At 47.1% G+C, this 27,500-nt stretch overlaps 1 protein-coding gene across 1 annotated transcript in view; it reads left to right on the top strand.

The window, feature by feature from the left end:
- The window catches only part of LOC306745657 (mitogen-activated protein kinase kinase kinase kinase 4), a 61,595-nt gene that overhangs the window by 14,606 nt on the left and 19,489 nt on the right, over positions 1-27,500 (top strand). Inside the window, exons 3-18 of the mRNA XM_079228491.1 lie at positions 419-475; positions 2,729-2,854; positions 3,006-3,116; positions 5,591-5,681; positions 6,187-6,317; positions 6,481-6,535; positions 6,823-6,901; positions 9,171-9,343; positions 13,262-13,334; positions 13,666-13,780; positions 15,587-15,703; positions 16,021-16,134; positions 19,337-19,402; positions 24,904-25,272; positions 26,250-26,384; positions 27,009-27,143. Of these exons, the coding sequence (XP_079084617.1) occupies positions 419-475; positions 2,729-2,854; positions 3,006-3,116; positions 5,591-5,681; positions 6,187-6,317; positions 6,481-6,535; positions 6,823-6,901; positions 9,171-9,343; positions 13,262-13,334; positions 13,666-13,780; positions 15,587-15,703; positions 16,021-16,134; positions 19,337-19,402; positions 24,904-25,272; positions 26,250-26,384; positions 27,009-27,143 (1,947 nt within the window). The remainder of the gene's footprint in view (positions 1-418; positions 476-2,728; positions 2,855-3,005; positions 3,117-5,590; positions 5,682-6,186; positions 6,318-6,480; positions 6,536-6,822; positions 6,902-9,170; positions 9,344-13,261; positions 13,335-13,665; positions 13,781-15,586; positions 15,704-16,020; positions 16,135-19,336; positions 19,403-24,903; positions 25,273-26,249; positions 26,385-27,008; positions 27,144-27,500) is intronic.

The following is a 27,500-nucleotide window of genomic DNA, read 5'->3' as shown; positions in this document are numbered from 1 at the left end:
TTAACACCAACACTAATCAGACCAAAATGTGTTAGAGTCTGGGCCAGCACCATAATATTATAATATTATAATTATAATATTTAACATTTTGATCGGCCGTCATTCCCATCAAGATCACTTCAAACACTTTATTTCCCCGCAGAGTTCCACCTGTGATTTAATGAGTGTGTGAAGAGCCTCCCAGTGTGTGAGGGTTCACCTTTACGTTTGATCACAGACATATTCCTGATTTGATCGATGACTGTGCACCAATCCTCATTCGCTAATGACGTGTGAGGCATATTTAATCTGTGTATATCTGGAGTCAGGAACGAGGTTGCGTTCGGGGAAAATCCTCGCAGACACAACACGGTGTGCCTTTTCTACATGTATGACATCTGTGTACACGGGTTAACTCTTCCTGCATGTGTCTCACCAGGGTCGCCATGTCAAGACGGGCCAACTGGCAGCTATCAAAGTCATGGAAGTCACAGAGGTAAGACATGGAATTACACATCATGAGTGTTACATGTAGAGCATCCAGTGGTATTAATATCAACATCGCAAGAACTGTCAGATAATCCTGCTGTCAAGGTACATTTACTTTTTTATTAATTTTATTTTTTTCTCTCCACAAATGACAATATTAAGTATAAACACAAGCTGCTGTGTAGCAGGACAATCACACAGATATTTCTCAAGGTACGGGACTGGAACATGAATCAAAAACAGGGATCTGACAAGACAAACCAACGGACTACTCACAGTTGACGCACAGTACGATCCAACACTGGGGCAGGAGACAAACAGGGTTTAAATACAGGGTTTTCGTTTATTCTAATTCTGTGTGTTAGGAAGACCCAGCAAAATAAGCTTTTCATTGTACAGAATCACTGTCTGTTATCTGTCCATATGACAGTAAAAACATCTTGAATCTTGAATCTTAAATACACAGGGGAGCGGCAGGTGATTGGACACAGCAGGGAACAATCAGGGACAAGGCAGACAATCACAGGGACTACAAAATACAACAGGAAACAACCCAACACCGTGACACAGAGGGATAGGCTAACACATGCTGTATATTCTCGTCAGTCTGTTTGTATTGTCAATCTGAAACAATTCGTTGATGAATGACTAATTGATCAACTGAAAATTCATTTAGATAATCGATTCAGTCATTTTTAGGAAAACTATCTCCATGTTTCTAGGGAAGGCCATGTTGGATTGGATGGTTGCTCCACCACTTTAACCCAGACTGAACTGTCTCCCAACCAATGGATCTATTTCCAGGAAGTTCTGTACAGAAAGGTCCAGCTCCCCAGAGGATGAACCCTTTTGACTTTGGCGATCACTTTCTTTTCCTTTTTAACATTTCATCTAGCGCCATCATCAGGTCAAAATCTGAACTTGTCCGAGGCTTTGGGTGGAAACACTGGCTTAAGTAGTTTTCATGCAGTTTCTGTTGCGTAACAAACTGCTCAGGCGTTATGCTCCTTTCCACTTTTACACCTCACTACAAGTCTGCTTGTTGCACAACTGGGAACACTGGTTTACTTCCTGTTGATGGGATTCTGGATCCTCTGAGGTGCAGACAAACTCTGTAGCAGGAAATGCTTGTCCATTATCTCCCTTCTCTCTCACAAACAGAGAGAGAGAGAGAGACAGCTTTGTGTTTTAGACGGAGGTGAAAGTTCAAACTCTCTGCCGTGTCATTCTCTCCCCTCCTGTCCTGTGGAGATTTAAAGGATGTCAGTGACTGGGAGAAGCTCCTCCAGCTCCTCCACCTCTCCCCCCAGCCCAGTGTAGATTCAGGGGTTCAGTGAATTGCAGAAGTGACAAGTCATTTCCTGGGATTCATAGCGAGAAAACCAAAAGAAACTGACACACTCTCTCCTCTCTTATTTGGTCCCTGCGTCTCATAACACCGACCCTTACGGTCATGGAGAACCTGGAGAAGTCATGGAATTATAAAATGGTTATTTCCAGGCCTGGAAAAGTCGTGTAAATGTGTTATATTCATGTGTTCATGTTGTTCATTTACGCTGAGTTTGAAATAATGAATATGCTTTTAAAAGAAAGACTCAGAATATAAGCAGGCATACATACAGGCTTCTATATAAATGTTTATTCTTTTAATCAAACTATTGTCTCATTCATTTGTGTCATTTAAGGTTTACTGTATGCTTTGTATTCTCATTGTTAGTTTAAATACTACATTTACTCACTTTTTACTGTTTACACCCAGATTTCACTAAATGTTTGTAATGGAAATTTGGTTTAAAGTCATGGAAAATGGCGTAATTAAGGCCGGGGGTGTGGGGTGCAAAACAGGTGGTCTTACAAATCTTCAGCCAAATCCAATCGTTTACAGGATATCCAACCTTTATTTATTCATAATGCATGTAATACTTCATGTGTTTCTTTACAGGGTTTGTACAGAGGCAGTAAAGTAGTCCGTGAATATGAGTTTACAGATAATTACAATCCCTCCTCTGCCTCGTAGAGGTTGGCTTATGTCCTTGTTGTCGCTTACACCACCTGTCTGTGGGCGCATCTCTGGGTCACACTCGTTGTCTTTTGGATTCGTCACACTTAATTTAGTTCGTACGCCCTCTGGCGTTTCAGAGAATAATCAAACAACACTATTCTCTAAAGGCGCCCATCCATTCTGACATGATGTTCTCACTACCCTTCATTATCCTGTGCATGTAGTTTGATTCCTGCTGTCTGCGTTGTGGCGTTTCAGGAAGAAGAAGAGGAGATCAAGCTGGAGATCAACATGCTGAAGAGCTATTCCCACCACAGGAACATCGCTACTTATTATGGAGCGTTTATTAAGAAGGGTCCTGCTGGACAGGACCACCAGCTCTGGGTTTGTGAACCATCTGTTATTGACTGACTCTTTTCTTTCTTTGTTTTGTATTGAACCGCTGCCACCCTTCCCTTCTGGGTGTATCATGTGTTGTCTCTCATCGTCCTCATAATGGACCCAGTTGTTTTGGCTGTGTTGACATGTCCTCTAGCTGGTGATGGAGTACTGCGGAGCCGGCTCCGTCACAGACCTGGTGAAGAAGACCAAGGGGAACTGCCTGAAGGAGGACTGGATAGCCTACATCTGCCGCGAGGTGCTGAGGGTAAGCCGACGGAAAAACACCCAAACCACACTCGACCACAGCAAACACACACACCATGCAATTGTAGTCGTAGAGCCAACAAGAGAGCTTTGTTCTGAGGTGGCGTTACGGCGGAGGCCCTTTTTTTAGTGCTGGTTCAAACCGAGGTAGTAATTTGCGTGTGGATGCAAACTAAAGGCGAGCGCTGCTGCCGCTGCATGGGAAACACAACGCTGCTTTGGGTGTCGGACTCTCTGCCGAAACATCAAAGAGGAGAAGCCGTGTGCAGGGATCATCGTCCCTCTCGTGTTTTCCCACTGCGACTCCGAGGGAACGACTGATGTGATTACTTTTTCATTTCGATACTTGAAAGGCCGGTTTGGGATGTTATGCTTATCGTTATGAGAGATCACGAGGTCCTGAGAAAAGAATGCTGTGCGTTTGTGGCTCCAGTAACAAACATACTCGTACACAAACAATTCAGCAACTCGCACCGGCTCAGTTCCAACGTATCTGATGGCGCCGCTATCGAGGTCAGAGGGAAAGTGAGAGGATGAATTTGTTATGAGGTCAAAACTCAGAGACGAAGCTCTCTGGATTGTCGCCGGTGATTTCCCTGCTGCTGTCAGCCGTGCTGTCGCTTCATTGTTTAAACATCGCGGTGCACGCACACACACACACACACACACACACACACACACACACACACAGACGCTGGTGAAGACATTGTCTGAAATAAGACTCACTTCCTCTGTTTGTTTAACCTCCTTTGAAGAAGCGAGAGCGCACACACACACACACGCGCACACACACACACACACACACGCGCACACACACACACACACACACACACACACACACAGCTACCTGAACCCTCTGAACCCCAGGGTTTGACTCCGTTGACACCGTTTATCCGAGCCAGAAACGGTGAGAAGCGGCATCACCGCCAGGTTTTCATCTCTCCGACGGTCCTCGAACACATCACATGTGCCGAGCAGCTTAAACATTGAGATATCTCACCAAAATGTAAAATCTCGCCCTCAAATAAAACATTTAAATAAACAAAATACTGTTGAGTCAAATACTGTATAGTCAGGGACCAACTGCATGACAAATTCAGTGGGACTGTGACGAAACTGCAGCCTCAAGTGCATTCAGGAGAGGAAGGACAGGTTGTAAAAATGTAAACAGTTGGATATATATATATGTGTATATATATATATATATATATATATATATATATATATATATATATATATATATATTTATTTATGTATGTATATGTATGCATATATATCAGGGTTCTTACGGTCATGGAAAATCTGGAAAAGGAAGTCCTGGAATTTTAAAATGTTTATTTCCAGGCCTGGAAAAGTCCTTGAAAAAAATAAAACCCCCAAAGTTTTGTAAAAGTCATGTAAATGGGTTATATTCATGTGTTCATGTCATTCATTTACGCTGAGTTTGAAATAATTAATATGCTTTTAAAAGAAAGATAAGCAGAATATAAGCAGGCATACATACAGGCTTCTATATAAATGTTTATTCTTTTAATCAAACTATTGTCTCATTCATGGTTTACTGTATGCTTTGTGTTCTCATTGTTAGTTTAAATACTACATTTACTCACTTTTTACTGTTTACACCCAGATTTCACTAAATGTTTGCTCATGGACATTTGGTTTAAAGTCATGGAAACCATTGGTCATAATGTGTATGAACCCTATTGTAACGTGTTCCATTACTTCCCCGAGTTTCCCCCCCAGCACAAAGGACACAAGCAGACCGTAATATCGTTTAGCAACGTCTTTATTCGGAACTGCACTGTCCAGCTACGCCGCTCTGTCAGACTGCGTTTCTGGCTCCTCTCTCCTGCTCCTCCGTCCATCCTATGACTTATATAGGGAAGACACACAAAAAATGCAATCCACTCCAATTAGGCTTCATCCCCGGCACCTGTTCCCTGAGCCGCTCCTCCCCTCCCCCTCTGCAGCTGAGCCTAACCACCATTTATATACGTATGTATATACCTATATATTTAAACACACATATACATAAACATATGTATTCTACAAAGCATGTGGAGCTTTCCATATTACAATGGTAAACACTTGTAGACACGAGTAACATTTAACATTTTTGTAAAAAAAGCTGTGTTATACTGCAGAAAAAAGCCTGTCTGCGTTCCCTCTTCTTCTTGCCATGATGTGTTGTTCCCATAGAGGCGTAGGGCATTTGTTTTGCAGTGAACACCAAGGCAACAGAGAGTACGATGTGACGGGAGCAAAGCAGCACTCTGCTCTGGGGTTCAGAGGGTTGAGCAATGGAAGGAAAACTCAAAGTAGATTCTACTCTTTGTTCAGTGTTCCCTCAAAAACACACACATAATGCTTCTACTCTTTTCATGGAGTTGTGCCTTTTCTATTTATAGTGATAATGGTCATCTGACTGTGTGTATGTGTTCATGTGTGTGTGTGTGTATATTTGTCTCCCAGGGTCTTTCCCATCTTCACGCCCATCATGTGATCCACAGAGACATTAAGGGACAAAATGTGTTGCTCACGGAGAACGCCGAAGTCAAACTGGGTATGACGCATCGACACACTGTGGCTTCTCTGGCCCGTCAGCACGCAGTCATACACGCACGCAGTCATACACGCACGCAGTCATACACGCATGCAGTCATACACACACACGTGCATGCATGCAGTCATACACGCATGCAGTCATACACACGTGCACGCATGCACACACACAGTCATGCACTCACGCAGTCATACATGTGTGCAGTCATGCACGCATGCAGTCATACACACAGTCATACACACACACGCAGTCATACACGCATGCAGTCATACACACAGTCATACACACACACGCAGTCATACACGCACGCAGTCATACACACACGCAGTCATACACACACGCAGTCATACACACACACAGTCATACACTCACGCAGTCATACATGTGTGCAGTCATACACACACACAGTCATACACACAGTCATACACACACACACTCACGCAGTCATACACTCAGGTTGGGTTGATTCGACGGCGTTAAATCGTCTCGTTTGTTTGTGTTTCAGTGGATTTTGGAGTGTCGGCGCAGCTGGATAAGACGATCGGCCGGAGGAACACCTTCATCGGTACGCCCTACTGGATGGCTCCAGAGGTCATCGCCTGCGACGAGAACCCCGAGGCCACATACGACTACAGGGTACGGAGGCACACAGACGCATCCTACGATAATCACTTCTCATCATCAGAGTAAACACCAGATGTGTGGCTCCTGGGAATGGCATCTGTAACACCTGTTTCACTGTTTGAATACAAAGAGGACGTGATCAGAACTGAAGCTTTGTCCTGTCTCTCGTTCTCAGAGTGACCTCTGGTCTTTAGGCATCACCGCTTTAGAGATGGCTGAAGGAGCCCCTCGTAAGTAAAAAACACTTTGATTGAGTGATGACTTATGACTTTATTTATTTGATGTGGTGGACGTCACAGTGACATTCATAACATACATTTATGCACTGTTTTGAGTGTCTATAGCGAAACGCTAATTTCCAACACCTGTCCTTTTATATAATAAAATGTGATCAAATAGAATTTAAAAAAAAGTGTGTATGTGTATTTCCACTCAGGATTCATTCATTCATCCCCTCCCCTTTACGTCTGGTCCTCTGTCTCTCTCTGACTTTCATCTTTCTTCTCCTCGTCTGTAGCTCTGTGTGACATGCATCCCATGAGAGCGCTGTTTTTGATTCCACGAAACCCTCCACCCAAACTCAAATCAAAGAAATGGTAAGCCTGCGCAGAAGAAGAAAACACACTCGCACATCTGTACACACACACACACATCTGTACGCACACACACAGCAGGAAGTAGAGGGCAGTGTTTAGGTTGTCTCCTCTGGAACGTGGTCTTTGTTGTGGGGCTTCTTGTGACGGACAACAGGCGACGCATGACGAGAGGGACAAACGTGTCCGGACGTGTTCAGCAGGCAAGGAGGTGCAACCGTCGTAACATTGGTTCTCTCTAGAATGGACACAATGTTGTTGCTGCCATTTCTGACATCTCAGATGGGAGTTATTATTTACCCCTCCCCTTATTTTCCTCTCCATGTGCTCCTTCCCTGTCCTCCGTCTCCATGTCCTCCTTCCCTGTCCTCCGTCTCCATGTCCTCCGTCCATGTCCTCCGTCTCCCTGTCCTCTGTCCATGTCCTCTGTCTCCCTGTCCTCCGCCTCTGTCCTCCGTCCCCCTGTCCTCCGTTCATGTCCTCCGTCCCCCTGTCCTCCGTTCATGTCCTCCGTCCATGTCCTCCTTCTCCCTGTCCTCCGTCCATGTCCTCCGCCTCTGTCCTCCGTCCCCCTGTCCTCCGTCTCTGTCCCTGTCCTCCGTCCCCCTGTCCTCCGTCCATGTCCTCCGTCCATGTCCTCCGTCCCCCTGTCCTCCGTCTCTGTCCCTGTCCTCCGTCCATGTCCTCCGTCCCCCTGTCCTCCGTCCCCCTGTCCTACGCCTCTGTCCTCCGTCCCCCTGTCCTCCGTCTCTGTCCCTGTCCTCCGTCCCCCTGTCCTCCGTCCCCCTGTCCTCCGTCTCTGTCCCTGTCCTCCGTCCCCCTGTCCTCCGTCCATGTCCTCCGTCCATGTCCTCCGTCCCCCTGTCCTCCGTCCCCCTGTCCTACGCCTCTGTCCTCCGTCCCCCTGTCCTCCGTCTCTGTCCATGTCCTCCGTCCCCATGTCCTCCGTCCATGTCCTCCGTCCCCCTGTCCTCCGTCCCCCTGTCCTACGCCTCTGTCCTCCGTCCCCCTGTCCTCCGTCTCTGTCCATGTCCTCCGTCCCCATGTCCTCCGTCCATGTCCTCCGTCCCCCTGTCCTCCGTCTCTGTCCCTGTCCTGCGTCCCCCTGTCCTCCGTCCATGTCCTCCGTCCATGTCCTCCGTCTCCATGTCCTCCGTCTCTGTCCTCCATCCCTGTCCTCCATCCCTGTCCTCCGTCCATGTCCTCCATCCCTGTCCTCCATCCCTGTCCTCCGTCCATGTCCTCCATCCCTGTCCTCTGTCCCTGTCCTCCGTCTCCCTCCATCCATAATAGACGAGCCCCCTTCAGCTTGAACTGGTGGTTGAACTCATGCTGTCTTCCATTCAGTATTAATGTGATCAGAAGTGCAGTTAGTAGGACATCTTTTAATAGCTCCGCTTCGCAGAGCTCTCCCTTCTTTTTTACCTCGGGGGCCAAAGACTATCGCAGCAACGCGTGGTCCTGTTCTCCGTGTGATCAGAGCTCGGACCGCACGCCGCCGAGTGTGTCCGCGCTCTGATACTGCCCGGGTAACAACAACGTCCACGAGATTTATTTGACGGGATCTTCTAACGTTCCAACAAGTGATCTATCTGGCGCTCTGTGGTGAGTTCAGGATGGTTGAGATGTGGTGGCATGAAGTGTTGGAGGCTTTGGTTCAGATATGTTTGATTAATGACCTGCTGGTTGTTATACATCGCCTCACTTCTCCTCGTGCTCTCGTTTCATGTCTTACTGACTGCATATGTACTGACACGTGCTTTGAGTTTGCTCAGATGTGGCACTTGATAAACTGCTTATGGATTGCTTTTTTTTATATCATTTTTTCAACTACAATCCGCTTTATGTGTTGAAAACTGTGGAGCCCATAAGGCAGATATTGCTATAAAAACTGTATAATTCACTTCTTCATTTACTATAACCAGTAACATATAGACTGATATTTACACATCTGAACTCACATTATACTCTTTTATTATAACACCAGCATTATTCAAACAGCCCTAGTGGTAGCAGAGACACCTAGGTGGGTTTGTAATGGAAAGTGGGTTTAACTTCAAAACAAACATTTGTTAAATAATCATCTGTCATAATAAAACTCAACGATGTAATACACATTTCTACTCAAGTGTATTCATTGACTCTATAAGACTGTGTTCAAGGCTACCGTGGCGCTCATGATCAAACATATAACCTATAGTACGTTCAACCGAATGTTTTTTACCACTTCCCAACACCTTCTCCCCTCCGCTCTGCTTCTGTCGCCCCGCAGGTCGAAGCGCTTCCTGTCCTTCGCCGATAGCTGCCTGGTGAAGAACCACCTGCAGCGCCCCGCCACGGACGCCCTGCTGAGACACGCCTTCATCAGGGACCTGGCCAACGAGAGACAAGTGCGCATCATGCTGAAGGATCACCTGGACAGAACCAGGAAGAAGCGGGAGAAAGGTGAGGGAGAAAAAGACACGGAACGGCTCACAGCAAGGCCTGTGGATCATCTCCAGTATCCGGGTCCTGGATTCTGGAAAGAGACGTTACTGTTGAGTTCATGTTTTTAATGTTTAACTAGCTGTGCCATCTGGTTATGGCTGGGCGGTACGGAGAGAATCTTCTGCTCTGATTTAGGTTGTCTCATGTCTGGATCACGATGTTGGATTTCTTCTGGTAGTTTCATAAATAAATGTTCTGGAGATGCTGCTCCAACCCTCGGAAACTCTAGATTGATAAGTAGAACTACACGGTCTAGACAATGATGTGTGTTTCAGATTTTTGGGGGCGAACTCTTCCTTTTTAAATGCAGTCTGCCATTATAGTTGGACCAAAACCTGAATTGTGGGCAGATGTTTTATTTTCTCTGGGATGTCCCGAGTTTTTTCAGTCAAACTTCACAGTCGGCAAAACTTGACTCACTCCACTTGATTCCAGTGATAAATCACTTCTTGTGCTTCAGCTGAATTATTCAGCTGCTGCTTATGTTGGATGACTGACAGTGGTGATGATAATGATCCTAGGGAATGTTCATGCCTCTGCGCTGACTACGCAATATCTTAAAAAAGGGTCATTTAAACTTGGTGGTCAAAGGTCAAAGGTGGAGGTCACTGTCCTCCCCGCTCCTGTGACATCTCACAAACACCTTGAGTGAATCCCTTTGGCACAAATGTTCGATTACGGCTCTCAAATGTCACTGTGACCTCCACAAAACATGGAAAACTCAAGGATTCATGTGCAAACGATTACAAATTGACATGAATGTCTTAACAAGGCAAAATGAGGCGGTGACATTTTGGGCAGAAGCGGATGCAGCCAATGAAACGCAGGGGAGGAGAGACGACTCCTGTCCTGATCCAGCGAGGTCGAGGTCCTCTTCTCTGTCCTGCATTGTTGGGATTATTTAGGTGTTAGAGAGCGGATTTCTCTGTGGAGGAATTTAAATACATTCTTACAGATTCTCCATGATGTCTCTGTGGGAGCAGAGCTCTCCACACACAAGCTGAAGCTGAGGGGTGAACCGGCCCGGCAGCTGCTTCTCTCAGTCAGAAACTCTGCCTTTCTGCTCATTTATAGGAAGGGTTCATTAGGGCACGAGCAACACAACTTCTTTTTGCACACATTATCCTTAAAACCAGTAGAGTTCTACAGCTCATATGACCAGGATATGAATACCAGACCCTGTTGGCCTTGATCTCTAACGAATCCACAACTCCTTGCCTTTAAAAGAAAAGGCCCTTCCATCGTCCCACAGAGTAATGCTGCACATTTTTAGAAAGATTACGACCTAAAACATCTAAATATGCAACAATAATCACATGAAACACAAGCATTGACATGTTAGGAAGCATATTCAGTCCAAAATTATTATTTTTTCGGTTCAGAAATTGAAAAATTACCTACTTTGAACTTTTCCTTTACCATGACAAACAGGATATGTAAATGACCGTCTGCTTCAGCATGTGCCGTCTGGGCGCTTTCAGAAGAGTCTGAGGACCAATGAGATCGCAGGATCTCGGAATGCCCCAAAAAAACCTCCGGTCTCGCACTTATACTGGTCAAAATGATGTAGATCGGAATTATTAAAACTTAACGATCTAAAAAAAACACACGTCTCTTCTCACAAGGGTTACGGTACTTTAGAAATTTAAATGAATTAAATCAGAACTGTATGTGAGGAGATGGCACAGTTTTAGTTTTGAAAAAAAAACACAATCCTCATTTCCGGGAGACAGAAAAAAGAGCTGTGGGTTTCTAAGGTTCATTTAGTACAGTCAGTAAAGCCACGCTTCGAACACATTAAGCCGTCCATTCCTGCAGTGCAGTGAAACCAAAAATGTGATTTCGGGGAAGGAAGCACCATTCCAGTAACGACGGCCGCATGCGTATGAATACAACTCAAAAAATGCAGTTCATACACTGCCACCGGTCGCCAGTTATGATCGATATTCTCGCTGAGTCGAATGCAGAGGGAGACGGCCAGACCAAGAGTGAGGGAGAGGGCGAAGAAAGGGAGAACGTCGGGTCTACGCTCTTGACCGGTCCATCCAGTCAGGAACATGTTTCACAGGCGCAGAAAGGGACGAATCAGCATATGGAGTAAAAATGAAATCTACTCGGGATGATGTGCTGAATATGGGATGGCAGTCAAACTGTGAGAAAATCTGTTTGGGGGGGAGGATATTTTACCGTTCGCTCCTCTTTTGTTTTTGTTGATATTCAAGCAGTGTGAGACGTCCTCGTATTGTCCGCAAGGTTTATTCGTCTTTATTTGGCCGACTGAAAGAAAAGAGGGACGAGAGAGAGAGAGAGAGAGAGAGAGAGAGAGAGAGAGAGAAGCTGAAAGGGGAAGGAAGGAGGAAACAGAGCGGCCATCTGGTTCTAATCTTCTGTTAGCTTATAAAAACACACTAATGACTGGTAGACTTTCCGCATGTGTCGTGTGTGTGTGTGTGTGTGTGTGTGTGTGTGTGTGTGTGTGTGTGTGTGTGTGTGTGTGTGTGTCACCCCTCAGCATCTCCAGAGGAATGAAATGCCGGTAGTCTTAAGTGCGTGTGGGAAAAAGTCGGCGCTGCAGAAAAATAAATAAATATGACGGGACAAGATGCAAAAAGAGACGTGTCATTGTCAGCATACCCAGGAGTGCAGTTTGGCCAAAGATTGTCTATGTTTTGAAGGATGAAAAAAAGAGAGGCCACTGCTCAGACAGCGAAAGCAGGCGTTGAGTTAACCCTCACGTCTCTCCTCCCTCCCCAGCTCTTGGCTCCCCGCTGCTGTGAAAAGCTCTCAAAGCGTGACATCACAGCAGCGGAGCAGACGTTTCCTCTGTCCGCTGCAACAGACACATTTTTTCCCCAATCCAAACTATTAGGTGTGGCATACATTTAAAATCAGTGATGTGTGTGGGCAGGGAAAGACGGGTCCCATAATAGCAGGGTTCTTACGCTCATGGAGAACCGGGAATTAGAAATGGAATTTTAAAATGGTTATTTCCAAGCCTGGAAAAGTCCTTGAAAAAAATAAAATCCCCAAAGTTTAGTAAAAGTCATGTAAATGTGTTATATTCATGTGTTCATGACGTTCATTTACGCTGAGTTTGAAATATTGAACATGCTTCGATATAAATGTTTATTCTTTTAATCAAACTATTGTCTCATTCATTTGTGTCATTTAAGGTTTACTGTATGCTTTGCATTCTCACTGTTAGTTTAAATACTACATTTACTCACTTTTTACTGTTTACACCCAGATTTCACTAAATGTTTGTCATGGACATTTGGTTTAAAGTCATGGAAAAGTCATGAAACCCATCGATCAGAATGTGTATGAACCCTGTAATAGGAGCACATGTAAAAGAGAGAGAGAGAGAACACAGGATTGAGATGATTCAGCGATGCCGTGGCCCTCACTTTGCCGTTGCCCAAGTTCACCCTCACTTTTGCGTGGCTTCGATAATGACAACATTGACGGCATGGAGGAATTTTTTATGAAACAGTGGCCGCTTCAGCAAAAAGGCCAGAGACACGAGTAAAGGAGGACCAGAGGAGAAGAGCCACACTCCAATCACTGTAAAATCATATTTAGTCTTCATAAAAGTATTATTATATGTCATTTAGATACATAAAATCTCTTTCTAGAAAGGAGACAAACATTTGGAACAGCAATATCCCGTTAGACGGTTTGATCCGGCCGTCAAAATATTCACTCAAATTTTAACTTCAGCTTTATTTCATGTGTTTTGATCATACATGAACTTTGACCTCCGCATTCTTTGAATCGCTTATTGTTCCAGCTCTAACAGCTCTAATCGAAAGATTACAATTTTAATTTGCATGATACTCACCAATCATTACTCATTACCTTCCCCGTGTCTCTCAGAGGGTCCAGAGTACGAGTACAGTGGCAGCGAAGAAGAGGATGACGAGGTGACCGAGGAGGAAGGGGAGCCCAGGTAAAACCCTTCTCACACACAGCACGGACAGCAATCCTCATAGCGTTCGCTATGACTCACTATGCCTCACTATGCCTCACTATGACTCCCTATGCCTCACTATGACTCACTATGACTCACTATGACTCACTATGCCTCACGATGACTCACTATGCCTCACTATGACTCACTATGCCTCACTATGACTCACTATGACTCACTATGACTCACTATGCCTCACTATGCCTCACTATGCCTCACTATGACTCCCTATGCCTCACTATGACTCACTATGACTCACTATGACTCACTATGCCTCACTATGACTCACTATGCATTCCTTCTCTTGCAGCTCCATAGTGAACGTTCCCGGAGAGTGGACACTGAGGCGGGAATTTCTTCGCTTACAGACGGAGGACCGCAACGGGGCGAGAGACGGAGGAGGCGGAGGTCAACCACGACAGCAGGTAGGGGTCATGGTTATAACTTTAGTCATGTTATAACTTTAGTCATGTTATAACTTTAGTCATGTTATAACTGTAGTCATGTTGTAACTTTAGTCATGTTATAACTTTAGTCATGGTTATAACTTTAGTCATGTTATAACTTTAGTCATGTTGTAACTGTAGTCATGTTATAACTTTAGTCATGTTATAACTTTAGTCATGTTATAACTTTAGTCATATTTATAACTTTAGTCATGGTTATAAATTTAGTCATGTTGTAACTTTAGTCATGGTTATAACTTTAGTCATGGTTATAACTTTAGTCATGTTGTAACTTTAGTCATGATATAACTTTAGTCATGTTGTAACTTTAGTCATGTTATAACTTTAGTCATGTTATAACTTTAGTCATGTTATAACTTTAGTCATGTTGTAACTTTAGTCATGTTATAACTTTAGTCATATTTATAACTTTAGTCATGGTTATAACTTTAGTCATGTTATAACTTTAGTCATGTTATAACTTTAGTCATGTTGTAACTTTAGTCATGTTATAACTTTAGTCATGTTATAACTTTAGTCATGGTTATAACTTTAGTCATGTTATAACTTTAGTCATGTTATAACTTTAGTCATGGTTATAACTTTAGTCATGTTATAACTTTAGTCATGTTGTAACTTTAGCCATGTTATAACTTTAGTCATGTTATAACTTTAGTCATGTTGTAACTTTAGCCATGTTATAACTTTAGTCATGTTATAACTTTAGTCATGTTGTAACTTTAGTCATGTTATAACTTTAGTCATGTTATAACTTTAGTCATGTTGTAACTTTAGTCATGTTATAACCTTTAGTCATGTTATAACTTTAGTCATGGTTATAACCTTTAGTCATGTTATAACTTTAGTCATGTTATAACTTTAGTCATGGTTATAACTTTAGTCATGTTATAACTTTAGTCATGGTTATAACTTTAGTCATGTTATAACATGTTATATCTTGATAACTTTATAACAACAATTAATAAACCACAACTAATGCTCTTTTACAGGTAAAACATCACGACACAACAGTTTGTGACACTAATAATTGTACATTTATAAAAGTACACCGCCAAACTGCATGCTGGGTACAGCTCGCCCACAATCAAGAAACTCTGTCGCACAGGAAGAGACTGACTCCTTCCGGTCTGTCTCTTCCTGTTTGTTTTCCCCTACATTCCGCTGGGTCCTAAGTCCCTCCATGTTTAGCTTCCTAACACCCTCTAGGTCCAACGTACAAACAGCTGCTGGCCAGTTAGACTGAGTTGGTCAGCGAGCGATGAACAACGACGGCGGCGGTCCTTTTCGGCATCAATGAATGAATGTGTTTACTAAAAAAGGATACCGTGAAACCGCCAGAATCTTACACAATACTGTGATTTGAATTTTTGGCCATACCGCCCAGCCCTAATATTCATATATTTTCACTAGATCCAGTTTCTCAATTCGAAGGATTTTCAGTCAATCTTTGGGTTTTAGATGTCACATTAAATTAAATTAAATTAAATTAAAGACATCCAACTTCAGCATACAGCTGTGACTGGCATCGTTTCACTTTTACAAATGATAAACTAAATAATTAGCAATCAACCGAGACAGTGATTGGCAGATCAATCAATGATGATGGTAATGATTGATAATCGCAGCCCTGCTTCATATTTGTAGTTGTAGTGATACAGGAGTAGTAGTTGCAGGTTCAGGTTCCTTAACTCAAATGGGAAAAGTGACCACCAGAGTGTCTCTGAGCTCTGATCCTTTGTTTCCCTCATTTCATTTGCGGCCTAGGCCTTGCAGCAGCACAGGCAGCAGCTGGCGGAGCAGGAGCGCTACAAGCAGCAGCTACTGGCCGACCGGCAGAAGAGGATCCAGCAGCAGCACGAGCAGCGGCAGAAGTTAGAGGATGTGAGTGCCGCTCCTTCACACTTTGCTCATGGGTTCGCTCAGTGTTTATAGACCAGTGGGCAGGAAATACAACATTTCAGAGGAAGCCCTTCAGTGTCACGTTCCATCTCACTTGCTCCGCCCACTAAGCGCTCTCACATATCATGTGACCCCACAACTGCTGTACCTGTGTGTCATGTCGATGGTAAGAGAGCTGTTTTACTATTGAGAATCAGCTGAATGCCTATAAATAGAAAGCTCATATATTAAAACAACAGACAGAACAAATAGCATTCACACTAATAAATATAAATCATTTTTGTGACTACCGTTTCCAGCAGCAGAGGCGGCAGTGGGCGGAGCTCCAAGAGATCTTCCCGGGGGAGGAGTCCGATCTCCATGACAACAGAATCTTATTGGATGAGCGAAACAGGAAGAGCGACAGGAGACAGGTAAAGACATGCTCCAGTCCGGTAGACGCTTTGGGGTTACCATGTTGGTTTGTGCTAGTTTCTAACGCCGGACACATCCTGTTTTAGGGTTGTCCGACCGTCTGGTCCATTATCACAAATTAGCAGCATGCAGCTGCTTCCAGTGTAAAAGTAACGGTAAACCCACTGAGCACAGCTTCCCAGGATGGACCCGACACTGTGAACCCAAACACTGAGGTTTAGCGCCAGAGCAAGTGGTCGCGGCGCTTCGACGTGCGGCGCTTCATTTCTTCAACACCTCATAAAATCCACCATGAGAATTCAAACAGTATGTCCAGTATGGAAGATGGCCAGATAAAAACACCACACAAAAAAAAGCAGACGGAATGGGTTGTGGCAGAAGAGTGTGTGAAATGGGGTGTGTGTGAGGCGCTGTGGGAGAGCTGGTGTGTGTGTGTGTGTGTGTGTGTGAGGAAATACAAATAATCAAAAGCCACCCACACACATGTCCTTTACAGGTTTGGTTACAGTAAATCAGATGAAGGACAGAATCCTCAGTCATTGGGCAACACTGACAGGTCTTGGAAATAGGAAATGAAAGGCTGCCACTTCCTCATGAAATGGTCATTACGTGTACATTTCACATCACACAGGCTTATTCCTGCTGGAATCCAAACTTGAGAAATTAAATGAAAGACGGGGTCCGGTTCTAGAAAAGAAGAATCATCGCCGTGCCAATCAGTCGGAGATTGAATAGGAGACCCTTTGTTTTTGAGGATGGAGTTGCTATAAGATATATTCTACTTTCTTAAAACTTAATTTATCAGACAAATCTTTCGGCGATTTAGAAAAAAATCACCTTTGCTGAGAAAAAGTGTGTGTGTGTGTGTGTGTGTGTGTGTGTGTGTGTGTGTGTGTGTGTGTGTGTGTGTGTGTGTGTGTGTGTGTGTGTGTGTGTGTGAAGTGAGTGTCTCTGCTGATTCCAGTCATTTTACAGAAAGACAGATAGCTCTCTCCACTATATCACAGCCCTTTTTTTACTCGTTAATTTTAACACGGAGGTAATGAATCCATCCCACACGCCAGTGAGTTTCAATAGGTGTGTATTAACACCGAGGAGCAGGTTAGGAACTGTGATTTCTTCATGTAGAAGACGCTGTCCTTCAACACTATTAATACCTGTCCACTTACATTACATGTCTATCTGTGTGTGCACGCAGCGATCTGTACGTCCTGGACTCTGATTGCACAGATTGCCTCTGAGTCGTTAAGTTCAGGCGCGCCTAATGGATCCATCCGACGCTTCATTACGTTTTAATGCATCCGCATTTAATTATGCGACGGGCTCAGTGAGAGCGTGATGCGACGGGATTGTATTTTGTCAGATGGAGAGCTCGTCTTGGTGCAGCGGTTCCAGCCGCTGATTGATTTGACAAGCGTCAACTCGATCACACGCCGTCACGCGGCATTTCAGTGGCGTGTCGGTGGCCGTGGGCCGAGTTAGAGGTCAGGAAGAAGTCTGGTTGTATAGAAGTCTATGCTTCATGTGTTAAAGCTGCATTCTCTCTCCTGACCACCAGGGAGTGACTCCTCTGGTTGTATAGAAGTATATGCTTCATGTGTTAAAGCTGCATTCTCTCTCCTGACCACCAGGCAGTGACTCCTCTGGTTGTATAGAAGTCTATGCTTCATGTGTTAAAGCTGCATTCTCTCTCCTGACCACCAGGGGGTGACTCCTCTGGTTGTATAGAAGTCTATATAAGTGACTCTACTTCTCTTGATGTATTCCCTCAGTAAACATTGTAAACATGAGTTTATGTCTCAATCTCTAGTTTCAAGTCTTCTTCAATACAGCATGATGCTCATTTAGTACATGATGGTCATTTAGAGTCAAACAGACCATAAAGCAGGGGACGCTTTAGGGGCGGGGCTACAAGGTGATTGACAGGTCTCTACCAGAGCCGTAGACGGCGTCTCTAAATCACTCCTCCCCCGACCTAATATGGTCACTTTGGTTCACTGGTTGCAAAAAAAACAAGATGGCGACAGCAAAATAATGAACTCAAGGCTTCAAAACCGCTATCCACAAACTAATGGGTGACTATGTCCTCTAGTGCCGACCTGAGGTTGAGATTTGAACCCTCACACTGCTCTGTCTATGAGGAACACTGGGGATTTACTTCAAAGTAATATTACTATGTTGATTCTTTTTTGGCTCGACGACGATGAAAAACCTTTGAGACCTTTTTTGAAGCTGATAGATTTTTTTGAAAAGCTAGGAAGAGGCAGAATATTTAGTTTAAGAGCGAGTGGCTAAATGACTTGTAGTCTTATAATGTAATGAAATGTTTGACCCCTGCAGCTGTATTATTGGTGTCTTGCCAACTCATGAGGGTTTGGTACTGAAATCAATCAATCAATCAATCGATTGACCATTATTCTACTTGTTGCCACTGGTGAGCTAAATACTTCACATTTAGCTCAGAGAGCTTCCACAGAGCAGCTGGCTGAGCTGTAATCTCTTATTTATCTGTGAAATTAACAAGACTGAGCGTGTTGCTTCTGTGCGATTCCTCCTGGAGAAACTCACTTTTACAGATCTATCCCTTTAAATCTGAAATTAATTGATTAAGCAACAAAAAAAATGAGTTCTTTGGTCGAGGAATGCAATAACTATGGCTCAGATGACACATTACATTTCATTTAGCTGACGCTTTTAGGACAAACTCAGAACAACAAGAATCAAGAAAGTACAATTTCTTCAATAAAGTTAAACTACAAAGTGCTATCAGTAAGAGACATTTAAGTGCTACTACGGTGCTACTTTCTTTATTCAAGGTGTAGTCCAAAAATAAGTGTTTTTAGTTCTTGACGTAGGTTTGTTGTTGTCTGCACAGAATCGGTCGTGACGTTCCATCAAGCGGCTTGAGCTCCGCTGTCGGGACGCCTTCAGGTCCGAGCCCGGCGCTACGAACAGAGAGCGCGTCTCCCATTGTTCACGGAGAAAGTTGGGACAGTTGGGACTAATTAGACACACGGGGGTTTTCCAGGAGAAAATGCAGAAAGAGGTCATGATGAAATATTTAGAGTCGTGGGCGTCGGCTAAGAGCTCCATGCCATCTTGCACACTCTGAATATTTTAGCTCCCACCTCTCAGGATTCTGCTCAAGACCTCAGTGCACCCTAATTAAAGTAAGCGTGTGTGTGTGTGTGTGTCTAGCAGGACCAGGCAGGCAGACAGCGCTGTGCCGATGTGTCAGTAAGGCCTCTGGACTCCGCCGCAGAGCAGGTAACAAGCCTTCTTCTACCTCTCGTCAGGAATTCCTCCCGGTGTTTTTTCACGTGATTGAGGGCAGTGGAGTTTTCCTTTTGAAAGCTTCTGAATGCGCGGGGTATTGGGAAGGCACGCGGTGTGTGTGTGTGTGTGTGTGTGTGTGTGTGTGTGTGTGTGTGTGAACTGCTATTCTCGTCTGTGATTTCTCCTTTTATGATTTCTACATGTCTTCCGATCTTTGTGCTGTTTTCCACATTTGAGCTCATCCTTAGTCTTTGCCTGTTAACTCTAAATGTGTGTGTGTGTCGGCGGTAGAAGGATGAAAACTCTGTGGATGTTTTAGTGAGCGTGAAAACAGATGAATGGATTCATTCGTTGTTTTATTGTTGGAGTCATTTCCCAAGCACAGACGTCACAGTCTGGATCAGCCTCTTGCTTGTGAGAGTTTGCAGCTTTTCTTTTGTGACGGTTAACTTGAAACCTCAGGCTGTTGAATGAGATATTTACATTTCTCAGGTGGGCTTTAAGACTTAACAGATGGATTGATCAATCGACTAATCGATTATTGTAAAATAAAAATTAAAAAACATTCTGCAAAAAAAGCAGCAGAGACTTCCAAAGCAGCGATGCTCTCACTTTAATGATATAAAAGGGAGAGGAATGAGAAGGTCACTTTGTAAAGCTTTGATCCAAAGACTGCAATTGTTTTGTGTTTGAGAGAGAGAGAGAGAGAGAGAGAGAGAGAGAGAGAGAGAGAGAGAGTCAGGGTTCCTACGGTCATGGAAAACCTGGAAAAGTCATGGCATTTTAAAATGGTTATTTCCAGGCCTGGAAAAGTCCCCAAAGTTTAGTAAAAGTCATGTAAATGTGTTATATTCATGTGTTCATGACGTTCATTTACGCTGAGTTTGAAATAATGAACATGCTTTTAAAAGAAAGACTCAAAATATAAGCAGGCATACATTAAGGCATCTACATAAATGTTTATTCTTTTAATCAAACTATTGTCTCATTCATGGTTTGAGGTTTAAAGTCATGGAAATCCATTGGTCAAAATGTGTAGAGAGAGAGAGAGAGAGAGCTTGCTTTACTGTCAGTCACTGACCCCCTGTACGATGAGAGGAGGCAAAGAGCTGATTAGAAGATAACAAGAGAGCGAGCTGAAGAGTCTCTGGAGTGTCTTTGATAGCTTCGTGTTTAAAGGTTGAGAGAAGGACTTTCCCCAGAGGAGTTCTTCCTCTCAGACGTCGTTCAAGGAGGCAGAGACGGATTGGAGTTTGTTTAAATGACCGTCTCCGTGTCCCAGCAGGCTCTGAAGCCAGCGCTGATCTAATCTCGCTTATCTAAAGTGTTTCAGACGTATAGATTCACCAAAACATGTCTCTTCATGTACTTGTTCATGTACTCGCCCTGTGGGCAGTCAGCTGAGATGTTTTACATGTCCGAAATGGAAATCTATGAATAAATTAATCAAATCAACAGAGATGACAACAAACAGAAAAAACACCCCCTAATTCTAAATGTTCTCTTTTGACTTGTTTATTATCATGTATCGTAGTTGTTTGAATAAAAAAGACATAAATATGGAATGTTCCGGTAACTCTGAGTCTCCGTCAGGAGGCTGATGCCCACAGAGTGCAGTGTCTGCCTGTACATGAATGCAGCGTCTTCATTTTGCAATGACATCATACCCGGCTGACCACGCAGGCTCTTTGCTTCTGCTTTTACGGCGCCTCCTACGGAGAAAAGTCGTGGTTGCAAATCTCAGAGAAGCCGCTGCTGTCGCACGTCTGAGCCTCAGCCTCGTGTCCGGCCTCAGCCTCGTGTCCGGCCTCCGCCTCCGGACCGGCCTCAGCCTCGTGACCGGCCTCAGCCTCGTGACCGGCCTCAGCCTCGTGTCCGGTCTCAGCCTCGTGACCGGCCTCAGCCTCGTGTCCGGCCTCAGCCTCGTGTCCGGCCTCCGTGTCCGGCCTCAGCCTCGTGACCGGCCTCAGCCTCGTGTCCGGCCTCAGCCTCGTGTCCGGCCTCCGCCTCCGTGTCCGGCCTCAGCCTCGTGACCGGCCTCAGCCTCGTGTCCGGCCTCCGCCTCGTGTCCGGCCTCAGCCTCGTGTCCGGCCTCCGCCTCGTGTCCGGCCTCAGCCTCGTGTCCGGCCTCCGCCTCCGGACCGGCCTCAGCCTCCGGACCGGCCTCAGCCTCGTGTCCGGCCTCAGCCTCGTGTCCGGCCTCCGCCTCCGGACCGGCCTCAGCCTCCGGACCGGCCTCAGCCTCCGGACCGGCCTCAGCCTCGTGTCCGGCCTCAGCCTCGTGACCGGCCTCAGCCTCGTGACCGGCCTCAGCCTCGTGTCCGGTCTCAGCCTCGTGTCCGGCCTCCGTGTCCGGCCTCAGCCTCGTGACTGGCCTCAGCCTCGTGTCCGGCCTCAGCCTCGTGTCCGGCCTCCGCCTCCGTGTCCGGCCTCAGCCTCGTGACCGGCCTCAGCCTCGTGTCCGGCCTCCGCCTCGTGTCCGGCCTCAGCCTCGTTTCCGGCCTCCGCCTCGTGTCCGGCCTCAGCCTCGTGACCGGCCTCAGCCTCGTGTCCGGCCTCCGCCTCCGGACCGGCCTCAGCCTCCGGACCGGCCTCAGCCTCGTGACCGGCCTCAGCCTCGTGTCCGGCCTCAGCCTCGTGTCCGGCCTCCGTGTCCGGCCTCAGCCTCGTGACCGGCCTCAGCCTCGTGACCGGCCTCAGCCTCGTGTCCGGCCTCAGCCTCGTGTCCGGCCTCCGTGTCCGGCCTCAGCCTCGTGTCCGGCCTCAGCCTCGTGTCCGGCCTCCGGACCGGCCTCAGCCTCCGGACAGGCCTCCGCCTCGTGTCCGGCCTCAGCCTCGTGTCCGGCCTCCGGACCGGCCTCAGCCTCGTGTCCGGCCTGTGGACCGGCCTCAGCCTCGTGACCGGCCTCAGCCTCGTGTCCGGCCTCCGCCTCCGGACCGGCCTCAGCCTCGTGTCCGGCCTCCGGACCGGCCTCAGCCTCGTGTCCGGCCTCAGCCTCGTGTCCGGCCTCCGCCTCCGGACCGGCCTCAGCCTCCGGACCGGCCTCAGCCTCGTGACCGGCCTCAGCCTCGTGTCCGGTCTCAGCCTCGTGACCGGCCTCAGCCTCGTGTCCGGCCTCAGCCTCGTGTCCGGCCTCAGCCTCGTGACCGGCCTCAGCCTCGTGTCCGGCCTCAGCCTCGTGTCCGGCCTCCGCCTCCGTGTCCGGCCTCAGCCTCGTGACCGGCCTCAGCCTCGTGTCCGGCCTCCGCCTCGTGTCCGGCCTCAGCCTCGTGTCCGGCCTCCGCCTCCGGACCGGCCTCAGCCTCCGGACCGGCCTCAGCCTCGTGTCCGGCCTCAGCCTCGTGTCCGGCCTCAGCCTCGTGTCCGGCCTCCGCCTCCGGACCGGCCTCAGCCTCCGGACCGGCCTCAGCCTCGTGTCCGGCCTCAGCCTCGTGACCGGCCTCAGCCTCGTGACCGGCCTCAGCCTCGTGTCCGGTCTCAGCCTCGTGACCGGCCTCAGCCTCGTGTCCGGCCTCAGCCTCGTGTCCGGCCTCCGTGTCCGGCCTCAGCCTCGTGACTGGCCTCAGCCTCGTGTCCGGCCTCAGCCTCGTGTCCGGCCTCCGCCTCCGTGTCCGGCCTCAGCCTCGTGACCGGCCTCAGCCTCGTGTCCGGCCTCCGCCTCGTGTCCGGCCTCAGCCTCGTGTCCGGCCTCCGCCTCGTGTCCGGCCTCAGCCTCGTGACCGGCCTCAGCCTCGTGTCCGGCCTCCGCCTCCGGACCGGCCTCAGCCTCCGGACCGGCCTCAGCCTCGTGTCCGGCCTCAGCCTCGTGACCGGCCTCAGCCTCGTGTCCGGCCTCAGCCTCGTGTCCGGCCTCAGCCTCGTGTCCGGCCTCCGTGTCCGGCCTCAGCCTCGTGACCGGCCTCAGCCTCGTGACCGGCCTTAGCCTCGTGTCCGGCCTCAGCCTCGTGTCCGGCCTCCGTGTCCGGCCTCAGCCTCGTGTCCGGCCTCAGCCTCGTGACCGGCCTCAGCCTCGTGTCCGGCCTCAGCCTCGTGTCCGGCCTCCGCCTCCGTGTCCGGCCTCAGCCTCGTGTCCGGCCTCAGCCTCGTGTCCGGCCTCAGCCTCGTGACCGGCCTCAGCCTCGTGACCGGCCTTAGCCTCGTGTCCGGCCTCAGCCTCGTGTCCGGCCTCCGTGTCCGGCCTCAGCCTCGTGTCCGGCCTCAGCCTCGTGACCGGCCTCAGCCTCGTGTCCGGCCTCAGCCTCGTGTCCGGCCTCCGCCTCCGTGTCCGGCCTCAGCCTCGTGTCCGGCCTCAGCCTCGTGTCCGGCCTCAGCCTCGTGACCGGCCTCAGTCTCGTGTCCGGCCTCAGCCTCCGGCTGCTTTCTGTTGGTCTCCGTCCGCACCAGAGGAGTGAATCACATCCCGCTCTCTGAACGCGTGTCGCTGCTCCATGAGGCGGCTTGTGTTTCACCACCATGGTTCTTGTCTACTCAACCTGGGAGTGTCCGTTGATTTGCATTGAAGACATACGAGTAGTTTAATTCATATTCGTGAGGGGAGCAAGTCATACATGAACCCTCAACGTTCTGATCTCTCATGTTCAGAACTCATATCAGCTGCTCGTGTTCCTAAATTAGAACATCTTAACTCTGCAAGCTGAGAAGCCGTGATGATATTATTATTACTATTGTTATTCCCTTTGATTTCCCTTCTGAAGTCAAATCTGATGAACCAATATTAGGCCATTTTTCTCAATATGGACAATTGTACTTGAATCTAATAAAGAAGATTCAGCTCATCTTTGTGAGAAGGGTTCAGTAAAACATGCGATGAAAATGAGGCCTCGCTAATACAAAATATAAATAAAAACTTCTGAGATTGAGACAGCAATCTCACGTAATGAGTTGTGTGTGTATATATATATATATATATATATATATATATATACACATATATATATATATATGTATATATATATATATATATATATATGTATATATATATATATATATATACATATATATATATATATGTATATATATATATATGTATGTATATATATATATATTTAAAAAGAGAGTTTAGGAAGTGACGGACAAAGCGAGTCAATATGAAGACAGAAAGGCCCAACAAGACCAGATGAACTCAAACTCAAACCCTGAAAAGACAAAGACACAGAGGAAACTATAAAACCATCGATAGGACGTAGGTTTGATAAGACGAACTAAGAAATATTATTACAGTAAGTAAAAAGACAACGTCACAATAAAAGCCAGTCTGTAAAAATGGGTTTCAAGAAGATTTAGAAGAGACAAATAAATCATCATCTGCATTCATAAAATGACCCCCAATTAAAAACTAATGACATCTCTCAGTATTTCTGCAGACATTGTCTGCTTTGTTCCCTGACGTGTTCCTCTTGCCTGAGCTGTACGTCTTGACAGAGTTACTCCACTCCAACGCTCCCCGGCTCCGTCACTGTCTGTCTGTGTGCTTTTCATGTCCGCGCCGCAGAGAGCCCCGGCTCCCAAGCAGCCGCTCCCGCCCCGCCAGCCCGCGCCCCGCCAGCCCGCGCCCCGCCAGCCGCGGGCCGAGGAGCCCCCGGCGCAGCATCAGCAGCCGCCGGCGGGCAGGAGGTCCCACCGCACGCTGCCCAAGGACCAAACCCAGCTGCTGTCGCTGCAGCACGACCACCGGCACCGGGAGAGAGAGAGGCAGAGGCAGAGGGAGACGCCCGTGGCGGCCGTCCAGAAGCTCGCTGCTTACAGCGGGAGCGCGGCGGCTGCTGCTGCTGCTGCTGCTTCCGCCGCTGCCGCGGCGGCTGCCGCCGCCGCCGCCGCATCTTCCTCGCCCAGCCGCTGCGCAAACAGCCAGCGCTCAGCGGTAAAGCCCTGCCTTCCTCAGCTGTCTAGCCTCATCACCGCTATACCCCTCAGTCTGTCTCTCTGTCCCTCACTTTCATTCTGTCTTTGGGTGACTGTGGCTCAGTGGTTAGCATGCTTTCAATCAGAGGATCGCAAAAGACACAAACCCTAATTGCTCCAATTGCTGTGTCTACGGTGAATAGAGCAAACGTGTAAGTCACTTTGGATAAAAGCATCAGCTAAATGTAATGTCATTGAGTTTGATAGTTCATTCTTTGTATTTTATTTTAGGTGTGCATGAAGCTTTGACTTGTTTTTCAGCTTCATGTGTTTGTTCTTGTAGTTTTTCCCATGCCTATGCGTGGTGGCGTATGCAGACTCTTGGTCCTGACATGCGGTTCAGCGTCTCACTCTCTATTCTTAGCTCGGTGGCTAAACCACACAGGGACAGGAACAGGAAACAGAACTAATGTGCCGTTTTGTGAAGAAGATGTTTTTAAAAAGGCTGACTAAGCTTTACAATCAAAGCCAAACAGCAGCTTTCATTTGGGAACTGTAGCTGTAACTACTTCTTAGAAATGGTATTAAGAATGTTCCTCAACTTTCACCTCAAATAATGTCGAGCAAAAGTCAGATTTGAGGAGGTTTCATGAAGTAGTTGAAATCCAGTTTTTCAGAGTGATTCTAAAGTGCCAGTACTGCCGGGACTCCACAGCAACATGTGGTCTGCAATCTTGTGGCAATCATGCCACAAGAAAGTGCTGAGTCAGCCAAAAGCAGAGGGGATGCGTCATGTTTCATGTTCCTCTGTCGTGATCATTCCTGGTGTCCCACATTGCATCCGCTCATATAAGAGCAGTTGGGCTTGTACTGGATGTGAGAAATGGTGTGACTACCTTATCAAATAGTCCACACACACACACACACACACACACACACACACACACACACACACACACACACACAGGTGGTCCTACATGTGTTTTATGTTTTTAGATTGACCTCCAAGAATCCAACCTAGCCAGGCTGCTTTTGGCTGCCGGTCTGCCCAGCCAGATGCACCCCAGGGTGGGCTCTGGGAGCAGCTCTAGTCCCTGTACCCCGGCCATGCAGAGGGCTCACCTCAGCCAGGTACACACACACCTGTCCCCCTCTTCCCTCCCTTCTGCTTCCAGCCTGACCTCACAGGGTTGTTACAGTCATGGAAAACCTGGAAAAATCATGGATTTTTTTTTAAATGGTTATTTCCAGGCCTGGAAAAGTCCTTGAAAAAAATAAAATCCCAAAAGTTTAGTAAAAGTCATGTAAATGTGTTATATTCATGTGTTCATGACGTTCATTTACGCTGAGTTTGAAATAATTAATATGCTTTTAAAAGAAAGACTCAAAATATAAGCAGGCATACATACAGGCATCTATATAAATGTTTATTCTTTTAATCAAACTATTGTCTCATTCATTTGTGTCATTTAAGGTTTACTGTATGCTTTGTGTTCTCATTGTTAGTTTAAATACTACATTTACTCACTTTTTACTGTTTATACCCAGACTTCACAAAATGTTTGTCATGGACATTTGGTTTAAAGTCATGGAAAAGTCATGAACCCACTGGTCACAATGTGTGTGACCCCTCTCTAGTGCGTTGGGGTATTTTCATCCACGTGAACTTTGGTGACGTCTCAAAGTGATCGCGTATGAATGGAATTTTAAAAGTTAAGAAAAATGACCACGGCTACGCCTCTTCTTTTCCCCCAGAATGCCGATCTGCGCTCGAGTCGAGACGCCCCTCACAGCAGCTCCATGTCAAACATGGCCGTCTCCCCGCTATCCCCGTTTTTCCCCGCGTCCCCGGTTGACGACGTCTTCTGGGACCCCGGGGCGCCTCCGAAGGTGAGCGCCCCCGTTAGCGGCCGGATCGCTCTGACCTTTACACGGTTTAGATGACTCGCAGGAAAAGGGCAAACGTTGGAGTGACCGAAAGAGGAAGTGGGCGGTGGTGCCAGGCGGCGGGCGGGTGTGGCCTGCGTCGCATGAGGTTGGCATTGTGCGTCGGCGCGTGACCGAGACCGGTCAGGAGGCGCTTTTCACCCGCGATAAAAACACGGCTCACTCACTCACATTATTCTCTCTGTCTGATACGCAGCGTGTGCTGTGAGGTGTCTTCACTTTTAACAGAACCACACGGAGGTTGATAGAACAACTGATAAGTACTACAGAGAGAGGAGGGAGGAGGGAGGAGGAGAGAGG

Source organism: Taurulus bubalis, assembly GCF_910589615.1.
Source record: "Taurulus bubalis genome assembly, chromosome: 13".
NCBI lineage: Eukaryota > Metazoa > Chordata > Actinopteri > Perciformes > Cottidae > Taurulus > Taurulus bubalis.
Note: the sequence above shows the minus strand (reverse complement) of the source record. Positions and strands in the feature narration are given on the sequence as shown.